This window comes from Panthera tigris, chromosome A1, assembly GCF_018350195.1.
Source record: "Panthera tigris isolate Pti1 chromosome A1, P.tigris_Pti1_mat1.1, whole genome shotgun sequence".
Classification (NCBI taxonomy): domain Eukaryota; kingdom Metazoa; phylum Chordata; class Mammalia; order Carnivora; family Felidae; genus Panthera; species Panthera tigris.
In genome coordinates, this window is record NC_056660.1 from 19,198,773 (window position 1) to 19,217,583 (window position 18,811).

At 40.3% G+C, this 18,811-nt stretch overlaps 2 protein-coding genes across 4 annotated transcripts in view; one reads left to right on the plus strand and one right to left on the minus strand.

Annotated features, from left to right (window-relative positions):
- NEK5 (NIMA related kinase 5) overlaps positions 1-18,811 on the plus strand; it is a 64,841-nt gene that overhangs the window by 33,323 nt on the left and 12,707 nt on the right. Inside the window, exons 16-22 of the mRNA XM_007097699.3 lie at positions 247-339; positions 2,652-2,732; positions 2,964-3,032; positions 4,776-4,884; positions 10,205-10,354; positions 11,401-11,538; positions 17,621-17,726. Coding sequence (XP_007097761.3) covers positions 247-339; positions 2,652-2,732; positions 2,964-3,032; positions 4,776-4,884; positions 10,205-10,354; positions 11,401-11,538; positions 17,621-17,726 — 746 coding nt within the window. The remainder of the gene's footprint in view (positions 1-246; positions 340-2,651; positions 2,733-2,963; positions 3,033-4,775; positions 4,885-10,204; positions 10,355-11,400; positions 11,539-17,620; positions 17,727-18,811) is intronic.
- Positions 11,497-18,811, minus strand: part of ALG11 (ALG11 alpha-1,2-mannosyltransferase) — a 33,409-nt gene continuing 26,094 nt past the window's right edge. For 2 of the 3 annotated variants that reach the window (XR_006210023.1, XR_006210019.1), the window contains one exon: positions 11,743-13,144. The gene's annotated coding sequence lies outside the window, so the exon portion shown is untranslated. Of the gene's footprint in view, positions 11,518-11,742; positions 13,145-18,811 lie in introns of those variants that run through there. The other variant, XR_006210030.1, reaches the window with a different exon arrangement.

Consider the following 18,811-nt stretch of genomic DNA (forward strand, 5'->3'; position numbering starts at 1 on the left):
AGGAAAGATGCGTGTGGGGAAAGATGTTGGTGGGGGATGCTGAGGCGGCCACTGGGTGGGGGGATGGAGGAAGGGGGAAGGAGCGGGAAGGAGAGCGCTGTGCAGCCATTCCCGCCGATGGCACCTGCGCAGTGGGAGTGGAGCGTTTCCTCACTAGATCCCGCTCAAAACGCCGCGATTCACAATGTGGACCTCAGAACTGACTGAGAACCACTCCTGTTGACTGTGTGTAATTTGTATTTTTAGGAGGACTCAAAAATAAGTTATAAAACCTATTTAGTGAAGAAAAGTGACCTGCCCGTCCCCCAAGAAGCACCTCAGGAAGAAGCTCCTGTACAGGTGATGGTTATTAGTAGGTGATAATGTGTTTCCCAGTGAGGTGGCTCTAGCCTGGGCGTTCTTTTTTTTTTTTTTTTTTTTTAAGTTTATTTAATTTTGAGAGAGACAGAGCATGTGTGGGGGAAGGGCACAGAGAGATGGAGACACAGAATCCGGAGCAGGCTCCAGGCCCCGATTTGGGGCTCTAACCCACGAACCATGAGATCATGAACTGAGCCAAAACCAAGAATCAGTGCTCAACTGACTGAGCCACCCAGGTGCTCCTCTAGGCCGGAAGTTCTTACCCCTCACTGTGCAGGAGAGCTGTGTGCAGAAGTTCTTAAAAACTCAACCCCTAGGCTCTACCCCCAGATGGTCTGGGGTGGGGCCCAGGCATCCTGTTTTCAGAAGCCGGCTGGGTGATTTAGTGTGCAGCCATGTGTGAGAAGGACTCTCGTGTGTGTGTATAAGAGTTCAGCTTTCTGGATGGTGTTCGAATCAGTGTCTCAGACACCTTGGTCAGAAAGCTGATGGTTAATGTCTTTACTTCAACCTTACGTTTTTGGTGGGAGGAGGGAACTGGGCAGAGATGAATTATCAAATGGCTCCCAAGAAGGTTTTTTTTTTTTCTTTCTGGGAGGTCTTTCACCTTTATCTTCAAGGTGCCACGAGGGCTTGGTTAAGGGTGGGTGAGGGGGGGCCAATGTTGGTGAAGACTGAAAGGCTCCCCAAGTGTTTTGCTTGGGACCTTCCACGACGTGATGCCGGGAGCTCTAACGTGAACCAACTTGGGGGGATGGGGCTCGGGAGTCTAAGATGGTTGTATTTTGAGGAAAATAAAGCCATAGGACACTTCTTGTACAAATGAGACAACCAGACCCCACAATCAAATCTAGACAGGCAGCTTCACAAAATCAGTAAGATACAAAAGTCACAGTCCTGTTTCAGAGTTCGTAATATTGCAAGGCAGAAACGTGCCCTTCCCAGGGCTGCAGGGGAAGCAGGGATTAATGATTCAAACTAACACCTGCTGTATGCAATGTACCTACAGATGAGGCAGCACTGAATTCTAAGGGAGAGATGATAGAGACCTCCTGTAACATGGCGGAGAGAAGAGAGCATTAAAACACACACACACACACACACACACACACACACCCCAAAAAGACTCCTGTGTTTCTGGCTTAAAAGTAAATATCATTTACTAAGATGGGGAAGAGTGGGGAGCAAGGTTGTGGGGCGGGGGGTTGTACTCTGGACATACTGAGTTGGAGAAAATCTGAGGGACTCCATGCCTGCTTCAGGGCTCCCCACACACGGAACATGCTTTCCCCGGACCTTCATATATGCAAGGTGCAACATCGTTCCAGGGATTCCATCACATGCCAGGACAGGCTTTTCCTGCATTACTCTCCTCCTCTCCTCTTTTTCTGTGCTGTCACCCTGTTTGATTTCCTTCATAGCACATAGCACTTTCTGCAACGGGTTGCTAATTGAACTCATTTAGTATCTATGTTATTGCAGTAAAATGGAAGTTCCATGTCAGCAGGGATCTTTGGTCACATTCACCGCACTAACCCAATGTGTAGGACGGTGTCCGGCACATGGTGGGTTCTCTGTGTGAATGTGTGGAATGAACGTCAAGGTGAAGATGATGCTAAGTAGGCAGTTAAGTAGGTGAGCCTGCCGCTCAGAGGGGAGGAAAGAGCATCCCTGGAGGTGCACACTTCAGGGTCCTTGCATAAGGACCCTTAAATCCATAGCAACTGCTAACACCCTGCACTGAGGAAGAGAGGGGCAGAGGGCCCCGGACTGCATCCCAAGAAAGCCCAGTACTTACAGTTCACCTCTCACCTGTTCCTTCGACAGTCTCATCATCTACTTTCACAGTCATCTTCTCTTCTTTGAAATTGCCCAGCAATTTTTAGAGCCCTCTCCTTCCTTTTTACTATTGTGAGCAGTGCACTTGTTTTCCTGGTTACAATCGTAAGCCTCTTAAGGGAGGGATCCTGTAGCCAAAATTATATTCTTGAATTAGATTAGTTGTACTGGACCAGAGTGATAAGCATTGCCACATTATGGAATTTTTGCCATTGCAATGCCAGCGTCCAATGTATTGCTATTTCAAGTTAATGGATGTTGTGTCCAAGTTTTTAGTGAATTATTATTAATTTTCCTTTACAAAGGCGTGTTTTGATGCTCAAATTAATCATTGGATTCAATCCAGAAGTCAAGTAATGTAAACAGACCATGCTGTGAATTCAGGGGTTGTGAAACTATCATTGTTTGATCAATGTTAAATGCTAGATTTTAATTTTTCTCTAAACTTGCAGGATATTGAAAGAGACTTGAAACAAATTAGAGTTCAGACCATAAAGGAAAGTAACATTCCAGAACAGAACTGTAAAGCTAAGGTAATAAACATTTGATCTTGTGGGTCATATTAAACAGCTCGCTGTGGGGGGGGGGCACACCTTGCAATCTGGGTTGCCTATAGGACTTTTCCCCCTACTATTTTATGGAATTGCCTTATTTTGTGATGTTCAGCTAACGGTTTTAAGTATCTGTAATGTCAAATAGGAGTTGTAATTTTAACACTTTTATTAGATTGCTAAACTAACATTATTTTCCTTGCTTTCTTCTAGAGAGGAGTGAAATTTGAAATTAGTTTAAACCAATGTATTTCTGATGAAAAAACCCTCCAAGAGGAAGAGGTATGCCATTAAGTATTTATTTCCATTAATAGGTATGAGAAAAATGAGTGTCTCAATAGCACATTTAATGAAGATTTTCAATAGGCCATAGGGAGAATTTTCTTAAGTCTTCCTAGAAGGAACTCTGGTGTTCAAATGAGTCTTCCAAAAGGCTTTTTATCTTACCATTCTTTTTTTCATTGAGATTATTCCCTTAGATGGATTATTCCAATCTAATTTACTTTTCTCTTGTAAAGGAATTATTTTCTCATAATATGAACTGTTTGTCCTTGCCAAATTAAAATAGAAGACTTAATTATAGTCAACAACTAATATACTTACCTAAAACATTGAGCAGATATCCTGAAACAGTGCACATTTCTTTTAGGTCTTAATTAGTTATTGATAAGTTTCTGCTGATTTTTGGATAAATCTCAGTTATGCACTTGGGCTCTCATTGACATAGTGACAAATGCACGAATACGATAAACTCAAACTTCATTTTATTACTTGTATTCAACATCTTTTTTAATCCCACTTTTTACCAGACCTGTTCACAAAAATCAGAATCAACTGATTTGTGTCTCCATTTCACCTTCACTAACTCTGCCTTTTAAATTACCAAAAGTTACGTGTAAACACATAGGAGCTATATCACGTCTGATACTTAATTTCTTTCATTCATGTTCTTCATTAGCTGCAAAATTTTTAATGCTATCATTTCTTTTAGATTTTTTTGTTTTGAACAGACTTCATGTGTTAGAGCGTTTTTGGGTCCATGGCAAAAATGAACAGAAGGTACAGAGATTTCCCATCCATTCCTGGTTCCACACATGCACAGCCTACCCCCCTCCCCGCCCCGGGGTGGAACATTTGTTATACCTGATAAACCTAGATGGGCACATCATAATCACCCAAAGTCCCTGGTTCACATTAGGGTTCACTCTTGGTTCTGTACATTCTGTGGGTTTTGTCAGACATACAGCGACACGTATCCATCATTATGGTACCATACGGAATAGTTTCCCTGCCCTAAAAATCCTCTGTGCTCCAATTACCTTTCAGATTTTTATTAGCATTTTGCCACATAGAGACTTCTTAGAGTGGTGATAGTTAATACTCACTTCTCTTTAACCACTAGGTGTCTTAGCGTCCCAGCCCTATGGGGACCAGAGGGGGCAGATCCGGGGACCTATTTCAGGGCTGGAGTGGTACATCCACGGCACTTCTATGAAGACAGGTGCCAAAGCTGGCCTGTTAGTATAAAGGAAGAGAGTAAAAAAAAAGTGTTATCTGTCAGGGTTCTTCACCCTTTGTTACTCGATGCTTTGATGTGCTTAAAACAGAGTGATCATTTTAGTATTGTTTGTGGAGTATTAGGAGCAGTTTTAGGGACCTGATTGGGAACATTGTGCACTTAAAGCAGGGCGTGGATGAGATAACCTTGAGAGTTCTATAGAATGGAACTGCAGGAGGATAGAATTCAAGGCAGGAAGTCTGGATAAAATCAAGTTGCCCTATGATTGGTGCTTGTCGCTGTTGAGAAAGGAGGAGAAGAAACAAAAACATTCCTGTTTCTATCTTGTTCCAACATAGTTCCAGTTTTAAAATGCTACTAACTTATTTGTTTAATATACATATGTTGAATACTTCTCACATGCCTTGGTAAATGTTGTTACTGAGAACACACACAAAAAATTTTCAACGTATTTCTTTCCAAAAAATATGGCTTATTTGTCATGAAACACTGTGGAATTGCTTTAGGTAACGGATGTGCGAAATGAAACTTTGACCTTTGAGGATGACATGAAGCTTAAGGAATATGAAGATTATACAGACAAAGCATTTGAAAAACTCTGTTGTCCAGAAGCAGGTACGTGTTGTGGCTCTTGAAAGCCGTAGATGAGAAAGAACGTTTTGTTGGCGATCCATCACCGTCCCTCTCTTCGCTCACCTGCAACTCCGTGTCACCTGCCCTGCTCCGCTCCATGGGCCCTAGCTGGCAGAGCCCTGGCTCCTCTGCCCCCAGGGACCCAGCCCTTTGTACCTGCTCTGTGCTGTCTCCTTAGGCACCTGCCCCCAGCCGGCAGCTCCACACCACCCACGTTCTCATTGTCTGCTGGACTGTTCCTTGGACAAGTCCCACTAGCCTCTCGGATTCATCAGTTGTCACTTGAATTTTGGAGCTCTTCCTTCCCAGCCATCCTTTATTGTGGGGACTGCCAGCATCAGGCTGACCGTTCCTGCTGCACACCGCGCTGGGTTCTCCTCTGAGACGTCTCTGGAGTTTTCCTCTTCCTTCAGCCCCTCGGCCACCGGTTTAGGGCCCGGTCGTCTCTCAGCAGTGTGGCGAGATAGTGAATGCGTGGAGTTTGGATCCGAGCTGCCACTGCCACTTTCTGACTGTGTGACCTTTCACAAATGACTACAGTGCTCTGAACCTCAGCTTCCTCCTAGGAACGGGGATAATAGTACTTGCCACACAGGCTTACTGTGAGGACAAAAGTGAAATGTGATATATCGAGTACCTGGCACATAGTAGGTGCTTCATAAATGCTATTTCTAACTTGTCTTTTTCCTGTGCCTCACTGCCCTGCCTTATTCTCTTATGTGTCCTTCTTTTCTCTAGTATTTTCCCCTTCATTCTCGAAATAGCTGCCGGAGTTATCTTGCTATATGACTCTTCTACTTAAACTTTTTCTGGATAATGCTTACAGGATTCCTCACAGTCCATTCCACATAGTATCCTGTTTAACATTGTGGGACCTGAGCCTGTGCTCACCCACCTTTCCTGCCCCAGCACCCCTCTTTCCTACCACTGATGATGGGATGCGTGCAGCCTCCTGGAGCACCCCTCTTCCCTTACAGCTGTGTGAGCATTTACGTGCCTTCGCTTGGCTTGGGGGTCTTCTTCCTAGAATAATACACTTCACCTCATGTCCAGGTGATTCCAGAAAATAAACCTTTATTCAGTTCAGTAGGCATCTTGCTGAGAATCTCCATGTGCACAGACCGTGCGAGGTGGTAAGGATCTCAGCGATGAATGAAAATGGAGTCTGCCCTCGACATCTCAGTAGCATCGAGCCAAAGAGAGGGGGGACAAAACATGTTTTCTGAGCCCAAATACTAATCATCATTACAGTGCCAGCTGGCTGGAGAGTCAGGGAGGTACCCGCTCCTACAGAGCTTGGCATGCTAAAGAGCTTGGGCTTTTCCTGTATGGTGACCTTCAACCAAAGGGAATTAAATGCTCTTTGTGATGGAGAAAGACCGGGCTGGCTGCAGTGTAAGGATGGTGTGCATGTAAGTGGCCAGACTGCAGGCAGGAGACAAATAGCTCAGGTGTGAAGTGACAGGTGCACAGGCCAGAGCGGTGCGGTGACAATAGACACCGAAGTGTGAACCCCTGAGTGTGGCGGTTGAGGAAGAGAAGGAGGTCAAGGATCCTCCCAGTTTTCCAATTCAGGTGGATGAGGCTGTTACCAGCCAAATAGGCACACACATCGCGCTGAGGGAGGTGAGTGGACATAGTATCACGCTCTAGATTTGGGACACATTGAGGTTTAGGTCTTTCTGAGCCTCGGCTGGAGATGCTTAGAAGATGCTAGCTGTGGAAGACTGAAGCTCTTGGACAAGTCAGAGTCTCCATAGTTTACACACGGTATTATCATAATCACCTTAACGATGGTCGAAAATACCTAGGCAGAGGGACTAGAGTGAGAAGGAAATAGAGCTTGGGACAGACCCTAACGATGTTTAGACAAGTTTTGGAAAAATACAGAGAGAGTGAAGCCAAAAGAGGAAAGTTCTAGAAGGAGGTGCAGGGTTGGCAGCATCAACTGGAAAGGCTAAGTGAAGTGGGTTGAATAAGAACCTATAGGTTTGGCCGTCAGGATCCTATAGTAGCCTGAGCGAAAGTTGCAGAGGAAGGGACAAATTCCAAGGTTATTCTTTGCATTGCATAAATTTTCTGGAAAGAGGAGACTGTAAGTTGTAGGTCTCACAAGATGTAGCTGCCTTTTTTTTTAGATTAAAGAGATTTCAGTTGGGTACAGAAAATGGTCTTTAAACTTCTCTGCATTCCTGTAATTATAATTCAGGTTGAAAATTTTTTCCCATATGTTTTGATCATCCATATTTCTCTTGTGAATTATGTGCTTTCATCTTTCATTCATTTATCCACTGAAAATGGCATTTATTTTTCGCTTTATAAGACTCTTGAAGTTAAAGCGTTACCTATAATATGTATCGCAAGTATTTTTCTCATTTAGTTTTCAGATCTCATTTCCAGTAACAACAGCAAGTGTGTGTGTGTGTACACATATATAATTTAGGAATAAACTTTATAAGGGTTTTGCAGAGCATGTGAAGAACATTATAAAACCTTACTGAGGTAGTTAAAGATCACTTGAGTAAATGGGGAGAAATAACACTGTTCTATATTAGAAATATTCTTTCCAAATATATATATGGATTTTGTCAGTTTCAATCAAAACGACAAAAAGATGAGACCATCTTGGCAGTTTGGAGAATGTTGGAGATTCGAAGGGGCACATATGGCTTTCAAATGTCAAAATATATTCTATAAATTATAGTCATTGAAAGACTATGATACTAGCATCAGAATAGATAAAGCAGTGAAAAGAAGAAATAGTTTAGAAACAAATCTGAGTATGGATAATAACTTAGCATATGCTGAAAGTTATATCACAAGTTAGTGGGAAAGAAAGGCTCAATCAAATAAATGTTGCTAGGCCAATCAGTTAACAATTTGGGGGAAAGTTGTGAAGTCAGACCCTATATAATGATACAACAAAATGAAAATAAAAATTTAAAAAGCCAAAGAATTTATATGTAAAAAATGAAGATATATATTAGAAAGTTAAACAAACAATTGAAACTAAAGGAAAGCTATGGAATAGAGAAGATGTTTGCAAATAACATACCCGATAAAGGGTTAGTATCTGAAACATATAAAGAACTTATAAAACTCAGTACCCCAAAAATGAATAATCCAATTAAAAAATGGCAGAAGACATGAATAGACATTTTCCCAAAGAAGACAGACAGATGTCCAACAGACAAAGATGCTCAACATCACTGATCATCAGGGAAAAGCAAACCAAAACCACAATGAGATGTCACCTCACACCTGTCAGAACGGCTGGAATCAACAATACAAGAAACAACAGATGTTGGCGAGGATGTGAAAGAAAGGGGAACCCTTTGGTGGGAATGCAAACTGGTGCAGCCATTCTGGAAAACAGTATGGAGATTCCTCAAAAAGTGAAAAACAGATCTAGTCCTATTAGATAGAAATATCCCAGCAATTGCACTACTAGGTATTTACCCAAAGAATACAAAAATACTAATTCAAAGAGAGATATGCATCCCACTATTTATAGCAGCATTTTCTACAATAGCCAAACTATGGAAACAGCCCAAGTGTTCATCAACTGATGAATGGGTAAAGAAGATGTCACACACACACACACACACACACACACACACACACACACACACACACAGTGGAATTTTACTCAGCCATCAAACAGAATGAAATCTTGCCATTTGCAACAACATGGATAGAGCTAGAGAATATTATCCTAAGTGAAATAAATCAGAGAAAAACCAATATACGATTTCACTCATATGTGGAATTTAAGAAACAAATGAGCACTGGGAAAGTGAGAGAGAGAAAGGCAAACCATGAAGCAGACTCTTAACTATAGAGAACAAACTGATGGTTACCAGAGGTGAGGGGGCTGGGGGGAAGGGTTAAGTAGGTGACGGGGATTAAAGAGTGCACTTGTGATGGGCACTGGGTGATGTATGGAAGTGTTGAATCACTACATTGTATACCTGAAACTAATATTACACTGTAAACTAACTAGAATTTAAAACAACAACAAAAAAAGAAAAAGAAGTAAGAGAAAATATAGGTGTTTTTCTTTTTGGTTAGGGAAAACTATTCAAAATACATGGAAAACAATCATGAGCAAATTAGTAATAGAGTCCACGTTAGCAGTGAAAAGCTTTGGTAAAGCAAATAATCTAGCTCCTAGAATTGTCACCTTCTGTAGTTTTTCTAGGGTAAATAATCATGAATGTCCACAAACATTTAGCTACGATGATCTCATTATAGTATTATTTATAAAAGTGAAAACTTACTAGCAAACTAAACATCCAATTACAAAGAATTCTAATACATCTACAAAACAATACTATATTTGCTTTAAAATGGGCATATAGAAGAGTAGCTAATAAACTATGATATGTTACTCATTGAAAAGAGTAAGTTCTGAAGGTTACGCATAGTGTGAGGCCCGTTTTTGTTTCAAAACACAGAATCTATATTCAAGGAGAAATTTTTAAATTTTTAATAGTCTCTAGACGGTGAGATTATGGGTAACTTTTATTTTTTTCTACTTATCTGATTTTCATATTTCCTATAGTGAAACATAGTAGTAAATAAAAAGATTTTTAAATTAAGATAACAGAACTGAATGCATTTCCATGGAAACTGACTGAAGTAAAATGCTCAGAAGTACCTCAAGGAATTTGTCCATTCTTGTCACTAATATTTACTAACATTTGGATATATTGGCTAGTCAATCAAATATTACTAATAAAAATGGAACAGCTCGTAAGCCTGTTTAAAATTTCAGTCTTGTAAGTTATGATGTATGCCTTAGTCTGTTTGGGCTGCTATAACAAAATGCCATTAACTCAGTGGCTTATAAACATTTATTTCTCACAGTTCTGGAAGCTGGAAAGTCTAAGATCTTGGTGCTGGCAGAGTTGGTGTCTGGTGAGGGCCCAGTGCCATGTTTTCACTGTGTCCTCACTTAGCAGAAAGGGTGAAGAGCTCTGCGGGGTCTCTTTTATAAGAGCACTAATCCCATTCATGAGGGCTCCACCCTCATGACCTCATCATTCCCCCCGCCCCCGCCCTGGAAAACCCCACCTCCCAATATCATCACATTGGGCATTAGGTTTCCACATAGGAATCTGGGGTGGAGACTGGGCACAAGCATTCAGTCTGTAACAATCTGTGTTCGAATGAGGTGGTCATTTCTCTGTTTTTGAGTGTACCAGCTGATGGACTGCCTCCAGGGTTCCTGAGTACTGTTTGGTACAATTAGTTGCACTTTGACTGCTTTTAAAATAACGAGTCATTTTCTCATACTCAGAGTTGTTCATTCAAGATACTGGTGCTGCTGCAGAGAACAGGAGACAGTGGGACGCACGAGCTCCTCAGACTCTCCTGGCGATGATGGCAGCCGGTGACATGACCTCCACCTGTTCCACTCTGCTGGGTGGGGAATCTACACTCGTTCAGTGTAAGTTGCCAGCAGGGGGAGACAAAGCCTAAGCTGCAGCTTTGTTGCTGGTGCTCAGCTTGATGCCACAGTCCTTTTAGTACAATCCCTATACATTTGGTATCAAATATATTTCAAAGACATTGTTCTGGTATCTGCCCCACCTCCTGAGAAACTTGCCTGCTAATTATGCTAGACAACTGATGACTCCAGTTCATGAGAATAGAAAGGAGGAAAGATCCAGAATCCCCTTTCCTTGTGGGGAGGGAGATTGTCTAAGGAAGGACAGTTGGCTTGACTTGCCTTCCCTTGCTAGCCCCATTACTTCCTTGGAATTTCTTGCAGGGGTTGGTTTTTTTCCATCAATAAAATCTGAATTAAGATGATGGCTATCCACAAAGGTTAGAGTTAGCAGTACAAAAATACATATAAAATTACTTTGTAAACCAGTGTGCTATTGAAATGTTAGGAGTGTTTAGAATATGATATTTCCAACCTAAATTCCTTCATTTACATCTGAGCTTCCGTCATAGTCTTTCCATAGGAGGTGTTCACAGCAAAGTCTGGGTGTTATTTTTACAGGTGGTGAAGATTTTTCTTACTTCCTATGTTCCTCTTGATAACATAGGGTTGGAGGAGAGCTGAACTTTATACCCATTTCATAACTTGAAATGTGTAACTATATCACAGACATTTATAAATGTGTGAGTTGAGTTACATTTATACCATTAAAAAACACTAAAGTCCTCAAACTTGCAAGAGGGGGCTTGCAAACATAATACAATTTCATCTGTTTGAAGCCAATGAGATGATAAGAAGGAAAACCTAGTTTAAAATAAACAAGTGGAATAGAAATTTTAACATACCAGTGTGGCTAGTTTACAAAGCACAAAAGTGACTCTCCTACCCATCAGCCATGTGTCATAAGTCACTAACCTTTTCTGTATCTCTGTTTTCTTGCTGGTAACATGAGGGGTGGGATTAGGTCACCTTCTAACATTCCATGATTTTATAAGAAGTCAAATGAAGAAACATTTTTATTTTCAGTAACACAGTTTCCTCTTCAGGTGGCCAAGGGATTGTGACCGAAGGCGTTCCAGAAAATAGGAAACAGTGGCGGCACGAAGTGCCAGGAGCTTTAATGAACGCTTTGGCTGCAGCACGTCTAACAAGTAGCTCGTTTTCTGCCAACGAAAGAGAATTGGGTATGCAGTTTATTTTTAAAAATATAACCAGTCGCCTGAGGAACTTTGTCAGAGACCTGTAAATGTAGAAAGGGGATAAAAATACCTTCAGCCCGGAGAGAGAACGGTAAAGGTCTCAGCCTTTGCAGAAGCTGATTTGCTTTGTCCGAGCCCATCCCAAATGCTGCTAACAAAAGACTCGAGCTTCTGAGAAAAGTGGGGTAATTTTCTTTAATCAGTTGACAACTGGTGAAAATAAGTAAGTAGGGCAAGTGGCTTTGTAGATGATCAGCTGGTCTTGCTTAGCTCTACCTGACAGTATATTTCTGACAGCTATTCAATAGACAAATTATTATCCTATAGGCAATGAAAATGCATCATAATAGAGTTTCTTGGCTTTGGGAAGGTTTTTTTATTTTGCCTCTGATTTTTAGCAAGATTATGTTTGTGTTTACCTTATGGAAAGCCAACCATCATTTGCAAAAGTTTGAGGCAATTCCTATTTTGGGATTTTGTCTTTGCTCAGGTGTGCAATGCTACAAGGAAGTCGCCATAGGCAGGCAGGTGCCTCGGCACAGGTGCGAGGTTAGGGACCCTGTGTTTCAGGGTGAGATTGAGGTGGTAAGGAGGCATAGATACAAGCTAGGTATAACAGAGGCTGATAAAGAACGATGCAAAAATGTGTACAACCTTGAGAATAATGTAAGATAGGCACCTTCCTACCCAAGAGTGAGTCGGCCAGTTTGTGAAGCCTAAACTTCACAAACTTTGTGAAATCTTTGTGAAAGTTGAGTCTTCAAGAATGTAGAGAAGAAAGAACGTATCAGGTGGGAAGGACATACAGGTACACGAGTCTGTGTCAGGCCCTGAGAAAAGCAGTTTGACTAAAATCTAGAAGAAGTGGAGGGGTCCAGAGTCCCTGAGTGTAAGAAGTCCTTTGAAATCCTTCGCTCTTACTACTTCTGTCAGTTGACACACTGTTGCTTAAAACTTAAGAGGAGAGAGAGGGAGAAAGGGAGAAACTGCCTTTAAGACTCTCTTTCCAGTACTTTCAAATTATAAAAAGCGATGTAATTGCCTGTTTGTTTGCTCCCTTCCCTTCTGTGCTGGCCTAAAAGCGTTGTCCCTGAGGATGGGACTGGAGGCGGTAAGGAGGAAGCTTTGGGCTGACCTGGTTTGGCCTGGAAGCCAAGGGCTGGGACCCCAGGCCAGGTAGGAAGGATGGTGTTCCTCTTTCAAGACACTGAGGTGGGGACATACTTGGTGGCTATGATGCCTCTGCTTCCATTTGTGCCTGTGATTCTTAGAGTCATAGAAAACCTTCATTTGGTCTGTCATGCCTAATTAATTAATTAGTTCATGAACTTCATGTATTTTTACACAGATGGCTTTACATTGGGCATGTATGAACAATTGATCTATCAAGTGAGATTGGAAATAGGAATTTGGCTCCACAGGTGCATTCAAAGCAGAGTGCAGATGTTTTCTTTTGCAACCTGCTCAGGGCGTTGACACGCCTCCTGCCCCAGCTGTGCTCTGAGTGCTTGTGGCCTCTTGACTTCCTGTCTCTGGTCATCTTTTCTTCCTTCAGCTCAACCCTTTGCACTCCTGCCTGATAATCCTCCTCCTAAAAAAGACCAAATCTCTTTTCAGCTTAAAATCTTGCACAAGATTCTCTCTTACCCCCAGAATAAAATCCAGTCTCTTTGTGGATTCTAAGCACCTTAAAGATCAGGTCGGCCTGTTGCAATGCCAAGGTTTGCTTGCGTTTCTCCACCATCATATATTCCTCCCTTGGTTTGGAATGCCTGCCTCTTTGATCAGAATTATACCTCCTGCAAGATTTCCCTCTGATGAACCTCCTACCATTTCTGTCAGTGTGTTTCATCAGCAGTTACCCTTCTCTTCCTTCTTTTCCCTATAGTACCCAATGGGGCTTTTTGTAAAGGGGTCTGAAATAAAGTCGAACCTTGAATGCTCTTTTGCATGAGTGAGTGGAAGACCCTGTATCTATATTAATATGTTTCTCTTTAATCCAAAAAATTCTAGGAAGTCCTCAAGTTTGTCTACAGTCTCCCCACCTTTTCTCTTAGCTGCTTCTGACAATTTCACATTCATTCGGTCTGACACTTAAATTCATTCACGCTCAAATTATTTGTTAAACGCATGCAATATTGACCTTTCATCATTATATTTATTGTTTGAATTCATGTCATAAAAAAGATGCTGTCGTGAATTTATGTGCATTTTTATGATTGCTATGAAAAACCTGGGTCTCAAACTACTGCCTGAGTCCCACTGACGGGGAGCCACTGCTTTAAATGATTGAGAAAATATCTAAGCATGTTTCCCTTGCCTGCCTCTAGGTTTGGCTTCCCCGCTTAATACCCCACGAGACACTATAATTGTCTGATCATAAAACTAAAGTTCACTTTAATTTCTTATTCTTACTATCTTCCTCCCTAGACTATAAGCTTATGAGAGCTTTGTCTTGATTACCACTCTGCTTTGTCTCTCTATCCCTAGTGCCTAGAACTTAGTAGATGGCCATAGTCTTTGTGAATGAACATAAAACCACAGCACAGCTTTAGTATAACTTTATGCAAGGGCATGTAATTACCAATATTTGTATGGCCGTCAAGTTGGAGAGGGAAATTACAATGTGAGAAATAATTCTTATGGCTGTATAGAATCTTCATGAAGGCTTTCTGAATGTGTAAGTTTTACTAACTTTGATTGCAGGTATAATAGACACAGTTTATAAAGGCTTGTAAGGATTAGCTATTGGTCATACATTTAAGCATTTTTCATATACCCTTCATCAGTCTTTAGCTTAAACTTCCAATTTCTTTCATGCTTCTAGCCCTGCATTCCATTAAAAAATGAAACTTTATCAACTACGTGTTTAATTTATCCTCACTTTGAGATAGCAAGACTTTCATAAAATCCTTTTCAATGACTCTTACTAATAAAAGCTACACTCTTTAGATGAGGACAAGTACTTTTTTTTTTTTTACATGTGCATAATTAATTCAGGTCAGTAATTTTGTTTATCATTTAACCACTCCAAGGGGATCCTTGGTGGGAAGGTAACCTCCATGTTTCTTGTGTAAATTTTCAGGCCACAGAGTTGCCTTGGTAACATCATGGTTGCACATCCTGATAACAGCTGATTTACATTTCTACAGTTAGCTATAGTCATTCTTTCTTCTCTCTTGTTAAACAAAAAATAAAAGCCTGCTAAAATTGTCTTCCTAAAACAGGAAACCAAAAACTATGAATCCCATACCAAGTGGAATATTCAGGCTGCTATTAATCAGCCAGACAACCTCATAGATGATATGTATCAATCAGTTCGTTTATTTTATAGTGCACTTTAGGAAACAATATAAGCTATGATTTGGGATGAAACATATTGATTAAAAATAGGTAAATATTTGATTACAGTGTGGTGAAATTTCTACTTGTAGTTATGTACGTGAATAGTTTACCAGAGAGAAAAAGCCACACTTTGTTTTTAATTTCACCTTTCGAGAAAAGTTACTATTTCTAATCCCACTTGTTAGCAGTGGGTGGGATTTTTTTCCTGGAGACTAACGTGAAACACTGTTTAGACCCCTAGGAACCAGATGGTTGCAGAGGACGTGTGGGAGACGTAGGTTATGGTGGGCTCCCAAAATGGGCATAGTCCTTCACTCTTCCCTGTATCTGTGCCCTTTTCAATATGACTTTGCAGCTTCTCCATCATTAAATGGCTTTCTTTTTTTCTTTCCCCTTAAATATCAATTGGCCTTTGTAATTTGCTTCGGCGGGTAGGATGAGTAGAAGTGGTGGTGTGCCAAATCTGAGTATTCAAGGCACTGCTGCTCTTTTTTTTTTTTTTGGAACTCTGTCTATCTCTCAACTCCCTCCAGTTGGCCTGCTGGAAAATGAAGAGACCATGTGGAAAAGAGAGGCAAGCCACCCAAGAGAGGCCACAGTAGGCCAGCCAGCCTCCAGCTGGCCTGGCAAGTGACCGCACATGCATGATTGGGCTCAACCAAGACCAGAAGAGCCAGCCAGCGAAGCCCAGTCCGAGCTGCCTAACGGCAGGGTAGTGACCTAAATAAATGGTTACTGTTTTAAACCACTAAGTTACGTGGTGGTTTATTCTGGAAAAGCTAACTGATGTAGACATGTATAACAAAATTCCCAAAGTGGGAGTCAAACGGAGGCTAAGCCTTTATAGTTTTAAAGCCAGCTTAGGAAGCCAGCATTTTAAATTTTTTTGTAAACCATTTTAGTGTTTTAGATTTTAAGAAAATATGTCTCAACATTGCTATTGATCGCACCAAGGTTGAAGTTATGCAGGAAAAAAGCCTAGACATCAATGATAAGCATATGAAAAGATGCTCAACATCACTCATCATCAGGGAAATTCAAATAAAAACCACACAGAGATATCATTTCACATCTGTTAGGATGACTGCTAGCCAAACAACAACAACAACAAAAACAGCAACAATAACAAAAAACAAAACAGAAAATAAGCGTTGATGCGAAATAATTAGAACCCTTATGCACTATTGGTGAGATTGTAAGATAGTGCAGCCATAATAAAAAGCATATGGAGGTTCCTAAACAAAATTTAAATAGATTTTCCATATAATGCAGCAAGTCCTCTTGTGGGTGTATGTCCAAAAGAACGAAGAGATATTTTTGCACATCCGTGTTCATTGTAGCAGTATTCACTATAGTCAAGATGTGGGAGCAACCTGGAATGTCCATCACTGGATGAACGGGTAAGGAGAATGAGGCATATTCATAGCATAGAATATTATTCAGCCATGAAAAGGAAAGAAAGAAATCACGTCGTATGCTACAACATGGGTGAAACTTGAGGACAGTATGTAAGTGAAATAAGCCAGTCACAAAAAGACAAACACTGAATGAGTCCACTTGTGTGAGGTATTTAGAGAAGTCAGACTCTTAGAAACAAAGTAGAATCGTGATTTCCAGGGGCAGGGGAGAGGGAGAATGGGGTCTTCTTTAGAGTTTCAGCCATGCAAGATGAAAAAGTTCTAGAAATCTCTTATACAGCAGTGTGCATATAGTTAACAATACTGTACACTTAAAACTTGTTAAGAGGGTAAATTTATGTTACGTGCTTCTTATCATAATTTAGAAAACACAGGCATTAATGAAAGAATAATTCAGAATATCTTAATTGTCTCCTAAATCATTTTATTATGGTATCTCTGAATCAGGATCCAAAAATTTTGATTGATAATATAAAAAAATAATTCAGAGGAGTAATACTCTGAATGTGAGGCATTTTAATTATATGTTATTCAATTTGTTTAACTTATATTTTCCTTTTTAGGAATATACAAGACTGATACAATATTTAAAATGTATGCTTAGAAAGGACTAAAAGTTCTTATAATAGTTTATGTTTATAAAATATAAATTCTAAGGGCTAAGGAATCATTTTGTCATTTTGTCAGTAACATTTTCTTTGCTATTGGTGTGTGAAATAATAATGCATCTTATAATCAGTGGATGAAGAGTAGTGTGATCCAATAAAAATGGCAAATCTTAAGTTTTTACAATAGAAGATTTTCTTAAATTTTCTATACAATCAAAGCATCTATCCCCAAAGTGGGAGTATTTTGTCTTTTCATCTCTCTCTCTTTTTTAAGTTTATTTATTTTGAGAGAGGAGGGGAAGTGGGACAGAGAGAGAGGAAGAAAGAGAATCCCAAGCAGGCTCGGAGCTGTCAGGGAAGAGTTGGACACGGGGTTCAACCCCACAACCGTGGTATCACAACCTGAGCCGAAATCAAGAGTTGGACACTTAACTGACTGAGCCACCCAGGCGCCCCTTGTCTCTTCATCTCTGATCCTGATTCCTCTCACTTCTCTTTCTGGTCTTGTGTTGCCTACCACCTTCAGACAATGTGCGATTGTTGGGATGTCACTTGTCATTCCTGTCATATTCTCTGATTTAATGGAAATGATTCAAAGGCTTTACCTTTATGGTTGATGTTCAATACAGGATTTGGGTATACCCCTCATTGGGTATATAGGCTGGGATGTTTTAATCTCTCTTATTTCTTTAACAGTGGGAACATTAAAACAATGGCTTCCTAGAGAAGATGAGGGAAATGTGGGAATGGCCCCTGGCATTGAAGTAGATGAGGAACAACCAAGATCGGACGATGATGATACGTAAGTAGGTCCTATCCAGATGCCTGAGTGAAGCGCTGGTAGAAAGTGAAAATGCTGTTGTTGAGACTTGAACAATAGTCTCAGAGACCTAGCTAAGGAGACCAAGTTTTACTACACATGTGGGTTTGTTTCCAGGCTCTCTGTTCTTTTCCAATGGCATTGTTTCCTATCTCTGCAGGAGTGATGTTCTGTCTTAAATTATTGTGCATTTACCATATCTCTTGGTATGTGGTAGGACTAGTTTCATACCTTCTTGTCTCCATATCTTTTTCTTCAAAGTTATCTTAGCTATTGTTGCCTTAAGATATACTTAACACATACATCTTTGCATTTTATTGTAAAGTGTCATGAAAAGCTTTGTTGGGATTTTGATGACAATGACATTACATTTGTTGAGTAATTTATAGGATGACATCTTTATGATCATAAATCTGAACATCCATGAATATAGTATAGCTTGCATCTCTTTATGTCTTTTCATAAAATATCCTTCAGCATTTTTGTAGTCTTATTCACAACATATAGGTACCACCTAACTTTTTTTGTTGTTGCTGTTGTCATTATTAAGGGGGTCATTTTTCTTTTACCGTGTTTCACCTTGGCTACCATGAGTGCATAGAACACTATTGATGTTGTATCCTGTAACCTTACTGAATTCTCTTATTAGTTCTAAAACTTGGAGTCTTTTGAATTAAAAAAATGTTATCATGTACTTTTTTAAAAATTTTTTAATTTTTTAAAATTTACATAGGTAATATAGTCACATGGCTCCAAATTCAGAGGTTAAACTTTGTCATAGTCTTCCTGCTATGACAATTCCTCTTCCCAGAGGCATTAAATATGCCTCATGTGCACACCTCCCCTGAGGAATTGCATTAAACTGTAAGCCAATATGTGTATCTTGTGTATGTGTGTATTCTTTTTCTTTTTTGTACGAAGTTTCATAGTGCACATACTCTCTTGCAACTTCCTTTTATCACTTAACACTGTAGCTTGAATACGTATCATAATGTACAAATAGTAATTTACATACTATTTGTATGTACATTTGTAATTGAATATTGTCAGATTGCCCTTCACAGAGG